This window comes from Solea senegalensis, unplaced genomic scaffold (genome assembly GCF_019176455.1).
Source record: "Solea senegalensis isolate Sse05_10M unplaced genomic scaffold, IFAPA_SoseM_1 scf7180000017664, whole genome shotgun sequence".
In the NCBI taxonomy this organism is placed as follows: domain Eukaryota; kingdom Metazoa; phylum Chordata; class Actinopteri; order Pleuronectiformes; family Soleidae; genus Solea; species Solea senegalensis.
Window position 1 is genome coordinate 1 of NW_025322482.1, and position 13,482 is coordinate 13,482.

General features: G+C 44.0%; 1 protein-coding gene across 1 annotated transcript; it reads right to left on the reverse strand.

Annotated features, from left to right (window-relative positions):
* Positions 1-6,939: 6,939 nt before the first annotated feature.
* LOC122764792 (transcription factor HES-1-like) lies at positions 6,940-9,097 on the reverse strand. Its single transcript, XM_044018732.1, has 4 exons — positions 8,805-9,097; positions 8,618-8,713; positions 8,462-8,540; positions 6,940-7,599 (listed from the first exon to the last, which is right to left on the reverse strand). Exons 1-4 carry the CDS (start codon positions 8,865-8,867, stop codon positions 7,274-7,276), a joined length of 564 nt encoding a protein of 187 aa, XP_043874667.1. The 5' UTR covers positions 8,868-9,097; the 3' UTR covers positions 6,940-7,273.
* Positions 9,098-13,482: the final 4,385 nt, after the last annotated feature.

Genomic DNA, 13,482 nt, shown 5'->3' on the forward strand with positions numbered 1-13,482 from the left:
CTTCCCGTACACTTAGGACCTCCTCTGTTTCACTCCTCTGCACCCCTTTTGCCCACTTATCCACCATGGGATTGAGATATTTTAGCTGCTCTGCCCCTCATCAACAGTAATGGTTACATTAATGCGTTACAATCAAATCTAATGCGATTACTGACGTCATCAACAGTAACGGTTACATCACTGCGTTACATTACTGCGTTGCAGTCAAATCTAATGTGATTACTGACGTCATCAACAGTAACGGTTACATCACTACGTTACAGTGTGTGACGTGAGCAAGATGGCGCTAGTGTGTTTGCTGGCTTGCCTTCAGCTCCGTCAACTCCTACCTGTCTGGTGTACACTATGTTTGTTTGTGTTGGCACTCTTGCTATGCTGGCGCTGCTCTGCTGCTGCTATATGGACCTATGATCACCAGACATTGCTGCACCTAAGAAACGCACCGACGACCCATACTAGTGGGTCCCCTGCTCCATTTCATAGGTGCCACCCTCCGTTTATCTACCCTACTGCGGAGTGTGTCCTTCGTCTACCTTGCTGCATTCCCCAGAGGAAACGTCGGAGGTGCCGAGGCAAACGCGGAGGCATCCGGGTGAAGATCAGAAGAGGAGCGAGTGTTCCACCCGCTCAACCCGGGCTCTGCCAGCTCCCTGCAGCCCATCTAGGTCGGAGAGATCATGTATCCATCACCCAGCATCAGCCTCAAATGCCTGTCAGCCCTGCTCGACCGAGACTGCGTGTCCGTAGCGGCGGGGTGAATTCCCTGAACATTCGCCCTTTGGAATACTCCCAATGCCCCCAGGCTGCAGTTCACTCCAGTGCAAAAGTGGCCCTGATCAACAGCAGGTCTGTGTCTAACAAGACTTTCGTTTTAAATGACTTTTTCACTCGTCACAACTTGGATTTCCTGTTTTTAACCGAAACATGGATCGGGGCTGGAGTTGGCCAGTCTTCTGTTTTCGGTGAACTTTGCCCAACAAACTGTTCGTTCTTTAGTACGCCGAGGTGCGTCGGAAGAGGAGGCGTGTGGCTCTTGTTTTTAGAAATAACTTTAAACTACGGACACTCTCTGCAGGGAGTTGCTCCACCTTTGAACTGCAATGCGTAATTGTGGAATCTGTTAAGTCCCCACTGGTCTGTGCACTGATCTATAGGCCCCCTAAGCCTGACAAAGACTTTATTACCGAATTCTCTGACCTTCTCTCCAATCTTGTGTCACTACATGATCGTCTTCTCATACTTTGTGATTTTAATATCCACGTCTGCTGTCCAGACAAACATTTGGTTAGAGAATTTCGAGGTGTAATAGATGCACTTGGCTTTACGCAACACATATAAAGATACTCATAAACTGGGACATACACTTGACCTCATTTTGTCTTATGGTTTAACTGTTTGATGTTTGACATCACCCTCTCCATTCCCCTGCGAACTGCCACAGCTCAGGGCCGTTACTCCCGTCATATACACTCTCTTACTGCAACTCAGTTTTCTGATAGCTTTCTGAGTAAAACTGTTGCTTCTTCCATTGCAACAACGGCTTCATCCTCCTCGAGCCCCGATGAACGAGTTACCCTTTTCCACTCCTCTTGCTCTTCTATACTTGACTCTGTAGCTCCTCTCACGTACACCCGCCCCAAACTAAAATCTCACTATTGGTTAGATGAAGCCACACACTCTCTCAGGCAGGCCTGTCGTAAAGCTGAAAGGAGATGGAAAAAGGACCAACTCACTGTCTCCTTTGAAATGTTTAAATCTGCATCAGCTTCTTTCCATGCAGCAGCAAAAAAAAGCCAGAGCGAAGCATCTCTCTGACCTGATCAGGAAACACTCAAATTTTATTTAGTACTTTAAACTCTGTCATCAACCCCCCTAATTCCTCAGTTGCTGATGTATCTACTGACACCTGTGAGAAATTTCTCAAGTTTTTTACTAACAAAATTGAGAACATTAGGTCATTGTTTACCCCCACCTCTCCTGTTACTCCACCTGATTGCTCAGGTGTACCAGCTACTTTCAACCAGTTTCAACCCATCTCCTTCACTGAGCTGAGGGACGTAGTATACCACATGAAACCTACCACATCACCTCATGATGCTATACCCTCCTCTATTATGAAGGATGTCTTTGATGCAGTTGGCCCCTCTATTCAGATCATTTTAAACGCCTTGCCTGCGGTTGTCCAACCCTTGCTTAAAAAACACAACCTTGATGCCAAATGCCTAAAAAATTACCGTCCCATCTCTAAGCTTCCCTTTATTTCTAAAGTTCTGGAAAAAGCTGTTCTGTCACAGCTGACTCCCTTTCTGGCCACCCACAATATACTTGAACCTTTTCAGTCAGGTTTCAGACCCCTGCATAGCACTGAAACAGCCCTGCTTAAAGTAACCAATGATCTGCTTCTCACACTAGATTCAGGTGACATCCTGATATTACTGGATCTTAGTCACCGTTGATCACAACATCCTCCTCACCCGCCTTGATCAGCAGGTGGGCATTAGGGAAACTGCACTACTCTGGTTCCACTCCTATCTCACACATAGGACTTTTTCTGTGTCCATTAGTCAGTTCTGCTCATCATCTGCGCCCGTCTCGTATGGGGTCTCCCAGGGGTCCATATTGGGTCCTATGCTCTTCAGCCTGTACATGCTCCGGCTGGGTGACATCATAAGAAAGTATAACATCTCTTTTCACCTTTATGCGGAGATGACAGTACTGACGTCATCAACATTAACGGTTACATTACTGCGTTACAGACAGATGCAATGTCATTACTGACGGTTACATCACTGCGTTACATTAATGTGTTACACACAAATGTAATGTGATTACTGAAGTCATCAACAGTAACAGTTACATTACTGTGTTACAGTTAATTGTAATGCGATTACTGACGTTATCAACAGTAACAGTTACATTACTGTGTTATGTTACTGCGTTACAGACAAATGTAATGTCATTACTGACGTCATCAACATTAAAGTGGACATATTATACCCTATTTCCCCCATTAAAATAGTTCCCTGGTGTCCTAATGAACATGTCAGTGACATGCTTTGGTCAAAATACCATAAGGATGAAGAATCATAGTAGTTCAATAACCCTGCTAAACCCGCCCCTTTCAGAACGCTCGGTTTTCGTGCATGGTCCCTTTATATGCAAATGAGACACAGGCAAACACACACCCACTTCTTCCAGGGGGTTTCTGATTTGTCCTCTTTACAGCTCTATTCGTCTCCCCCTCCCTCCACTAGCTCTCTGACAATATCAACATGTCAGCGAGAGTGCCGTCACAGGAAGAGACGTCCTACATAAGGATCGAGCCGAACACTGTCCAACTGTAAATCAGTTAAAAACACTTAGGAACAGAAGATCAGCGGTGACACAGAGAGTGCAGCACCGCTGATCGCCACCGCGGATCGCCAGCGGCGCACTGAATAAACTGTATGTTGCTGTATCAGACCGGAGACTGTGCTCCGGAGACCTCACCACCGCTGACCAGCTCCGGTGCTCCGGCGAGCTGGCGATCAGTGCTGGCGATCACCGTGTAAGCGGAATAAACTGTATGTTGCTGTATCAGATCGTGTGTTCGTGTGTTCGCACCACTTCACATCAGACTGCGACCAGCGGTCGCCGTATTTAGTCAGGGGACGTATTTCACCGACGTACAAACACACAAATTGTTAAGAAAAGATCACATAGAGCTCATAACTGACCATTCTGACACGTCCTAATTAAACATATTTGTTCAGTACGTCCTCCATGACCGGAGCACAGACTCAGTCTGATACAATCACATAAAGCAGCTGTTTATGCAGCTCGCCGCTGACTCTCTGTGCAGCGGTGCTACACTCTCTGTGTCACCGATAGCCTAAACTGCCGCTGCCGATCAGCTGATCGCCACCGCTGATCGCCAGCTCGCCGGAGCACCGGAGCTGGTCAGTGGTGGTGAGGTCTCCGGAGCACAGTCTCCGGTCTGATACAGCAACATACATTTTATTCAGCGCGCCGCTGGCGATCAGCGGTGGCGATCAGCTGATCGCCAGCGGCAGTTTAGGCTATCGGTGACACAGAGAGTGTAGCACCGCTGCACAGAGAGTCAGCGGCGAGCTGCATAAACAGCTGCTTTATGTGATTGTATCAGACTGAGTCTGTGCTCCGGTCATGGAGGACGTACTGAACAAATATGTTTAATTAGGACGTGTCAGAATGGTCAGTTATGAGCTCTATGTGATCTTTTCTTAACAATTTGTGTGTTTGTACGTCGGTGAAATACGTCCCCTGACTAAATACAGCGACCGCTGGCCGCAGTCTGATGTGAAGTGGTGCGAACACACGATTGCTGACTTTATCCGGCACATTAGCTTCATATATAAAATCCTCTGTAAAACACTGTGCTCCACTGTGCAGCCACCAACAGCACACTTGTCCCGCCACGTTGACATAATACCGCTCTTCCTCCCTCGCCTGCACTCTCGCAGGGACAAGGTGGAGCTAAGGTGGAGCTTGCGAAGTAAACGTACTGGTGGGGCGGTAACATTCGCGGTGAAATGCGCATGCTGACGTCATAAGCGTTTTATCGCCTATACTTACACTAAGCGGAACCACGAAAACATGACTGAGTATTGTTTTTCCACACTTTGGCGACTGGTAGGGCCCCCAGAGTCCCAAATATCAGTATTAAAATGGTTAAAAAGTTGATTTTGCATAATATGTCCCCTTTAACGGTTACATCACTGCGTTACAATGTTATGCGATTACTGAGGTTATCAACAGTAAGGGTTAAATTACTGCGTTACAGTCAAATGTGTTACAGACAAAGGTAATGCGATTACTGACGCTATCAACAGTAACAGTTACATTACTGCGTCACAGACAAATGTAATGTGATTACAACACTGCCAAACACACAACATATAATAACGTGTTCTTGTCAAATGTTTATTTTTCATTGACATTTTAATGATAGCAGTAAAGCATATAGCAGTGCTTCTCTAAGTCTTTATACCAAGTAGCACAAATATTGAGCTCTTGAAGAACACCATTTTCACAATGTTTAAATACAGTGGTGTAAAAAGACCGAGCATGGACTTTTCACAGGAGGCAGATTTATTCCCAATCAGATAATGTCATCATCCTCCACTTCCTCACAACAATAGTGAAATTAAATGGAGCAAGAGATAAGGTGACTTATTATTATTTAATTTATTATGATTATGTTATTTGTTTCATTTTTGACACACATGTACCACTGTTTGAGAACCATAGATATATACCTTTGATACTATGAAAACAGTGTTTTTGTTACTTGTAGAAAAGGCGTAAATGGTCATTTGTTTGTCTTTATTCAGCACTTTTCTCGTCTTGATGACACTCAAAGCTGCTTTACACTACACTTTTCACATTCACTCATTCACTCACACTTTCACACAGCCATGTGTGCAGTGCAATTTCTCTCCATTCACACACTACCAGCACAATGGTCAGGAGTAACGTGGCTTTAAGTGTCTTGCCGTAGGAAACATCAGCATGTAGACTAGTGGAGCCGGGAATTGAACCCACCTTCCTGTAATAAGGCTCTACCACTGAGCTACAGAGGCCAACAGGTAAACAACGACAACTTCTTAGCTCTGTTTGGAATGAAACAGAGAAACAGAGAGAGAGATCTGACTGTGCTGAAAACAGCTGTTTGATGCTGCTGAATTATTCCTGGGTTATTCTTTAAAACCACAAGTTAAATGGCTGTCAGAAACAGAATAAAATAGTGATCAATAACGCCACAATAACTTAATGAAGAGTTTTCAAATAATTTTGACCAACACTTCTGAACGTTCCATTTACACTTACAGCTAAATCTGCACAGGTTCACATGGTGGTGCAGTGGTTAGCCCTACATTAGACCCGGGGTTTGACCTGGTCAGACAGAAGGCCTTTCTGGAGTTGTATGGAGTTTGCATGTTCTCTCTGTGTATGTTTGTTTTCTACACGTTCACAGTCATAAACATACAGAGGTTAATGGGACCCTGTAGATATGAATGTGAGAGTGAATGGTTGATTATTACATTATTATTATTATTATTATTATTATTATCATAGTTGATGCCCTGTGATGAACTGGATGTTATGGATTCACTCAGCTGTGTCAGCTGACCCTCATTTGGAGGATAAAGCTGTAGACACTGAATGTAACATCATGTAGACTTTGACCAAGAGACGGCAATACTGTTGAGATTTGGAGAATAAATGTAATAAAACATGAATCAACATCAGTGATTGAGATATTGCCTCAGGTCTTCTGTCACATGAGACAGAGAGCTGTGATCTCAACATGCGTCACAAGGTGCTCAAGCCTTTAAGAGGCTCTAGACTCCCCACCACCTCAAAGTAGCCAGTGCTTGACTATTATTGGTACAAATGTAACACTATAAATTGCATTAATTATAGTTATTTACACCAAACCAGTCTCTTTTTTACCTGGAGAACAGTAAAATCACATTTGCACGTTTGTAAGTTTTTTTGAAGTGTGGTGATAATGAACTTGAATTAAACAAGTAAACCTGTTTAATGATTTAGATTTTTAAAAACTTATATATATGTGTGAAAATGTGCACTAAATGAGAAATCTTCCTCTCCAAAATGAAACCAAATAACTTAAGCTTGACACTATTTAGATATCTAAATATACTGTACCTGTACACCACTTAGTCTGCTTATGCCAACTCTGGTCACAATAATCAAACTAAAATGTTAATTCTGTAACACATTTTATTAATCTGTCATTAATCTCTAACTGATCATTTCATTTTTTTTTAATCCATGATTTCTATATATTACAATTATATCAACATTTCTGTTCAGTAACCTGAACAGTAAACAGTTTGGGTTTCCTTATGAGACCAATATGTCTTGTTCAGCAGAGCAAATATTTGAACATGATCATTCATGAAATAAATCAGTTTTATTATTATTATTATTGTTGTTATTATGTTTAAGTAGAGGAAGACATAAAAATCTATGCAATGACAAGCAAAGTGGTCAAGTCACACCTTATAACATCCAATAAATAAAGCTGTTAATACAATAAATACATGAAAGATTAATAAGAGCCTTCTATAATGCAGGCTACAAGAATTGACTTCTGAAAGGAAGTACTGAGAAAAAGGATCATTAAAGCCCATACACTACAGTTATAATCATCGGAACAAAACTGCCCCACGTGTTTGTCTTCTGAGCAGCATATCTATAAGATACATAACACCGTTGATCCACCACGTCACCAGGGCCTCCACATCTCCAGCATTCCCAGGTGGGATCCACAGCGGTCGGTCCCGTCTCTGTGGAGCAGGTTCTCCTCAGTGAGGGCTGAGCCGAGGAGGCCTCTGCTGCCGGCTGGAGGAGGGACAGTGTGTGTGGCTGTGGGCTGGGAGAGTGGGAGCTCATCAGTGGACCTGGGCAGGGACTTGAGGAGGTGGTTGAGCAGGCGGGAGCCCAGACTCTTGTCCATCCAGTCGCAGGTGAGCAGCATACTGCGGACCTCGTGCATGCACTGGATGTAGCCTGTGCTATATTTCTGCTGGGCCTCCAGACCTGATGTGGAGTCTGCAGGAGAAGAGAAGAGAGGTTACAGCACCCCCTGGTGGCTGAGGCACAACACAGCCATTCATCTCTCTGATGTTCTACAGTGAACCAACAATGTAACTATTAAAACCAGATCATACCTTTCCTCTGGGTACAATGTGTAAAATGTTGCTACATTTGTTGGTGAAGTTTCATGTTGTAACTGAATATCCTCACCTCACCCTTCCTTTGTAAGTCTATGTAGCTTGCAGTTAGCATATAACTCGAGAGATGCTAATAGATGATGTATTTCTTGCTCCTCCATTGACACACTGATCATGTTACCTGGGTCATGTTAAAGAAATAAACAAATTAAATATGGACAAAGCCAGAAACTGCGGGGGGGCTATAATGAGCTCTTCTTGACTCTCACTGATGTGTATGGTCCTCAATGGGACACAGTTTTGAGTTTGACACCCCACCTGTGATGCTGCCCCCTGCTGCCTCATGGCAACACGTGCAAGTTACTCCTATGTTTTGCTAATAAACAGACAGTAGCCTCAGCCTGAATACATGGTTGTCATGCATTATACCAGGGGTGTCAAATTTAAATGAGCAGGGGGGCATTGAGCAACTGGTCATGAGGGGGTGGGCAATATGATCTTAAAATGTTAACAATATTCACATTTATACAGTATTTACAAATACATATTTATGAAGATATTTCAAAGTAAAAGTGCTTGTTTTGATATGGAATGGTCTATACTTAACAATAAAAATGAAGTCATACTATTACTATTATAATATAATATATAATATTGCTCACAAACATATTTAGTATTATATAGACTATAATAGACATGGAGCTAAACAGAAGCTGCATGTTTGCAATCATGGCGCTCACCGCTGACTTTACTGCTCTGGATGTTCTGCAGATGTTTCACTGTCATCTCCAGAATGTCTGCTTTCTCCAGTTTAGATTGCTGTAGACAAATAAAGAAGCACCATTTCAAAGCAACTCAACACACTGAGATTTCCTCCCGGATAATGAAGCGCTCACGTCAAGTCTGAAGGCGCCAATCACAGTCTCCTTCAGCTGATCCAAGCAGTTGTTGATCCTCTCCCGCCTTTTCCTCTCAATGAGCGGCTTCCTCATCTACACAAACACAAACACATGCTGTGTGTGTGTGTGTGTGTGTGTGTGTGTCTGTGGCCCTTCATATACGTCAGAGAAGCGACATAAATACCTTTCTCTCGTCTCTGGCTGTGGGATGTTTCCCCGTGTTGTGCGCCATGGTCGAAGCAGTCATGTTGTTGTTGATGTGTGCGTGCGTGCGGTGTGCGCTCCCCGTCCCGGCCTCTCCTCCTCGCCTCTATAGGGCCCTCGGCGCGGCGCGGCCCTCGTATTTATACGGCTCCATTAACATGTGAATGGTCCAACTCTTTGGCTGTGGGATTTTCCCACACATGGGCTCCCATCAGTCAAGACTGACAGGTCACTGCCTCCATTCACTGAGAGAGAGAACTCAAAAGCAACAGATGTCCAGCCTGAAACCATGCGCCAAACCCTCTCCTCCCTCTTTGCCCTCCACCCTACAGGCTCCTCCTTCTCTTAGGGATGAATAAGAGTGTGCAGTTACAGGCCTTTACTCCTGGGAGCCCCTGACTCTTTTTTCTTTTACAGCAGCACAGACACAATAGAGTAAATAACCTCAGGAGAATAAATGTGCCCTCATACAGAACAAATCTGTATCATATTTAATATGAATGCAGTGCAGGCCTAAGACTTTATGTCGGCCAGTATGGAATCGAATTTAAGCCCCTGTCCAACCACCTCAGAGTCCCCTGTGCTTTACTATTGATTTGCTGATTTTTCCACCAAACTAGTGTCACTCTTGATTTTGATCTAATTAATTTAGTAGCCTATATTTGCATTTAACGTATAACGCACCAGTAACACACACAAGGGGCAACACCTGCACTGGGGAATGGGGTGCTTTGCTCAAGTACACCCCAGCCACGGATTTAAACTGCCAACCCTACAAGCCCAACTCATTTCCTCTTGTCCATGGGTTGACGCAACATTAAAATGACAAAATTGCACTGTTATATTCAAAGTGAAGCACCACGTGTGCTGATATGGACTTGAATGAGTTAAGAATATAACAAACTTTGCATTTGCTGTAGACAAGTAAAGCAGTTTAACATAATAAATGCGACATTTTCAACAACAAAATGAAACCAAATAACTTGAGATAAAATCTTCTGTACACAATCAAGCCCATTCATGACCTCACTCCTCCATACTTGTCTCCTCCACTGTCACCTCCTCCTGCTCTCTCAGGTATCCTCCTCCTGCCACAGCACCACAGGGAGCAGAGCCTTCAGACGTCTCTGGTCTTCACGCCCACCATCAACTCTCTCATTTCACTCTCAACTAAAAACTCATCTGTTCATATCAGTTTACTCTCTGTAATTACATTGTTCTATTTTACTTCTCTTTTCTCTGTTTTATTGCTGTTTTAATGATTTTTCTCTGTGTGCTTGGGTGCTTTGAAAGGCACTTTCCATAACATGTATTATTCTTTATTATTACCTATATGAATTATATAAGTGCTGCCAATGTCCTGTATAATTTGACTGTGCAGCTGTGTGCAGTTGGACAGTGGGACAGACGTCCACTGTGCTGGCACAGCCTTGATCACGTTTCCAGCATATCTGTTGTTCAGTGTCAGATGTCAGCGTGACCAGATGTCCAGTTCCGCTTAAAGTTTGCGTGGGGGCGTGTGTTTCAGAGCCACGCGACTGCCAGGCGAATGTCGGGTCGTGGGAACTGCAGCCAAACAAAGGCCGCCATTCATCCAAACCTAATGAGCACGAAGAGAGTAATAACCCAGTCCAGAAAGTCTGCTCACAAGAGGAGGAGGAGGAGGCTCACTACTGAGGCCAATCATGAGGCTACAAAGACAGAGAGAGAGGAGGAAACAGGTAATAGGGATCCAACCAGAGGCATTTTAAGGGAGTTAAGGGCCCCCAGGCAAAGGGCCCTTGAAGGCCCAACCTCAGGATACACACGAAAACTAAAGGTTCAGCAGAGAATCTGCTTCATCAACAACAGGGATCACTGAAACGGTCCCAGAGTGGGGAAATCTCAAAACACCACCCTTGCATGTTCATGTTGACAACCAATTTGTTACTTTGGGTAAACGATGATGTCATGATCTTCAACATTGTCGTCTTCTTAAGTTTGTAGATAGTTTGGTCTATTCTTGTTATGATTATCATGTTATGATTTTGTGTTCTTTCCTCAGTCTGACTTTCTTTATTCTTTCTGTTTCTGTGATTGTATACACTGTAATGTTTCCACCGGCTGACTTGCCTCGCCTCGCCTCGGCATGGTGAAGTTGTGTTTCGCCTGCTCTGGCGAGGGTTCCAAGCGTGCTGAGTATGAAGACTGATTGGTCAGAACGTCATCACAGGAAGAGACGTCCGACAAAAGAATCAAGCCAGACCGCGCTGAACTGTAGATCAGTTAAAAATAATTAAAATCCTAAAAACGTGGGTTAATCTCCAACAATTATCAGAGAAATGTCTAAAATCTCAATATTTAACAGAGGAGTCTGGTGTATTTAGTGACAACCCTGCTGCTGTGTTTCAGTCCAGTCACTGTGTCAGACGGAGTCTGTGCTCCGGTCATGGAGGAAGAACTGAACTAATATTTTTAATGAACTGATTCTAATGATTCAGTTACCGTGAAAACAACTGCTTCACACTAGTCAATCGTCTGTGTGTGTGTCCCATGTAAAACAAAGTCACTGCAGTTTCATGCAGCTGTGCAGTGATGACTCCGCCCACATTGAGTAGGTACTTTTTGTAGTAAACACACCGTGCCGTGCCGTGGCGAGGCAAGTCAAGGTGAGCTGGGACCATAGTGGAAGGGCCATTAGTCTCCTGTTTATATTTCAGTGGCAGTGTTACAGCGCCTCATACAGGCCTAGCATATGTACTACAGCATTTAGCAACAAAGACATTTCTTGAAACGATGCCTTGTGAAGTGACAAAGAAAAGTATCATAAAGGTTAAGTTCTGTTGTTGTGTGGATAAGGCATCAAAACCCGATACCACCAAAGCTGAAAGCAAGAGATCACAAATGGCTGTTTATGTCAGCGTTTGACACAGTTAACCACCAGATCCTTACTTCCTCCCTTCAAGAACTAGGTGTCTCAGGCTCTGCACTTACCCTACTCTCGTCCTATCTTCAAAACTGAACATACAGAGTAACCTGGAGAGGATCTGTGTCGGAACCCTGTCCTCTAGCTACTGGGGTCCCTCAGGGTTCTGTCTTGGGCCCTCTCCTCTTCTCTCTATACACCAACTCTCTTGGTTCGGTTATTCTCTCTCATGGTTTTTCCTATCACAGCTACGCCGATGACACCCAACTCATTCTCTCTTTTCCCAGCTCCGACACACAGGTAGCAGAATGGATCTCCACTTGTCTGACCAACATCTCTCAGTGGACGTCTGACCATCACCTGAAACTCAATCTGGACAAGACTGAGTTTCTTTTTCTCCTAGGAAAGGGCTCTCCCACCACAGATCTAACCATCACCCTCAACAACTCTGTGGTAACTCCTTCTCATACCACCCAGGAACCTGGGTGTGACACTTGACGACCATCTCTCCCTCACTGCCAACATTGCTGCAGCAGCTCCATCTTGCAGATACATGTTGCACAACATCCGAAGGATACGGCCTCTTCTAACCCAGAAGGCGGCACAGGTTCTGGTCCAGGCTCTTGTCATCTCACACTTGGATTACTGCAACTCCCTCCTGGCTGGTCTTCCTGCGTGTGCCATACGACCTCTGCAACTCATCCAGAATGCAGCAGCTCGACTGGTCTTCAACTTACCAAAATTCTCCCACACTACACCCCTCCTCCGCTCCCTTCACTGGCTTCCTGTAGCTGCTCGCATCCGCTTCAAGACTCTAGTGCTTGCGTTCCATGCTACAAACGGATCCGGTCCAGCCTACATCCAGGACATGATCAAAACCTACACCCCAGCCCGTCCACTTATACATCGCACTTATGACTAGCACTTCCTAGTTTGGTTTACTTGAAGCTCTTACTTTGGATAAAAGCATCTGCTAAATGACATGTAATGTAATGTAATGTAATGTATGTAGTTAAGCTGCAGTTTGTGTTGCTCTGCCTCTCTGTGGTCTTCATCAAACAAAGACAATGTAACATTATTTAATGTGCTGTGTCCTTCTGAAAAAGTGGCTGTCAAACAATATTACCAGTACTGACTGAGGGAGTGTTTGTGTATACACAAAGAACTGACCAGTCATATTTCACCCTGTTTGCAGTCGTCTCGCTTTACTACCTCAATGTAGCTGTTGTCTCTGTCGTGTTGACATAAAACAAATCACTTCCTGTGTGCAGTGGGGGAATGTTGCTGAGCAACATGCCGTCTGAACACAGTTCTACAGAGAAACACATCACCAGTGTGTGAACTCGTGTGACAATGGATTGAATGAACATGAATGTGTTGATATTTAAAAGTCACACACTACAGCTTTAAAGGAATAGTTAGGGTTGTACAATATAAGGTGCTCATGCAGAGTCTGTGTGCTGCATACACTGCACAGTGTTCAGACAGAAGAATCAGAACATGATGGACACAGATATCTGCAAACACACCAAGATCCCTCAATATGACTTTTGACTACAAAAAGGTTGAATGAGCTGCTACCTCCTTGACGTCTGTGCTTGTGCCCTTACAACTATAATATTTTTACGTTGATTCATTGTCTTGTAAAATAACTGAAAAGCAAGACGGGCAGCAGTTAGGGCACGTACACAACTGTTTAACGCATCAAAACAATTAAAAAATAAAATATACATAAAAATCTACTTGAAATATA

Excerpts from the sequence above, each read along its gene's own strand:
- LOC122764792 (XM_044018732.1), bottom strand. The coding sequence starts at position 8,867 with ATGACTGCTTCGACCATGGCGCACAACACGGGGAAACATCCCACAGCC. Across the intron at positions 8,714-8,804 it reads CAGCCAGAGACGAGAGAAAG|ATGAGGAAGCCGCTCATTGA; the intron begins GTATTTATGTCG and ends GTGTTTGTGTAG. Across the intron at positions 8,541-8,617 it reads TTGGCGCCTTCAGACTTGAC|CAATCTAAACTGGAGAAAGC; the intron begins GTGAGCGCTTCA and ends ATTTGTCTACAG.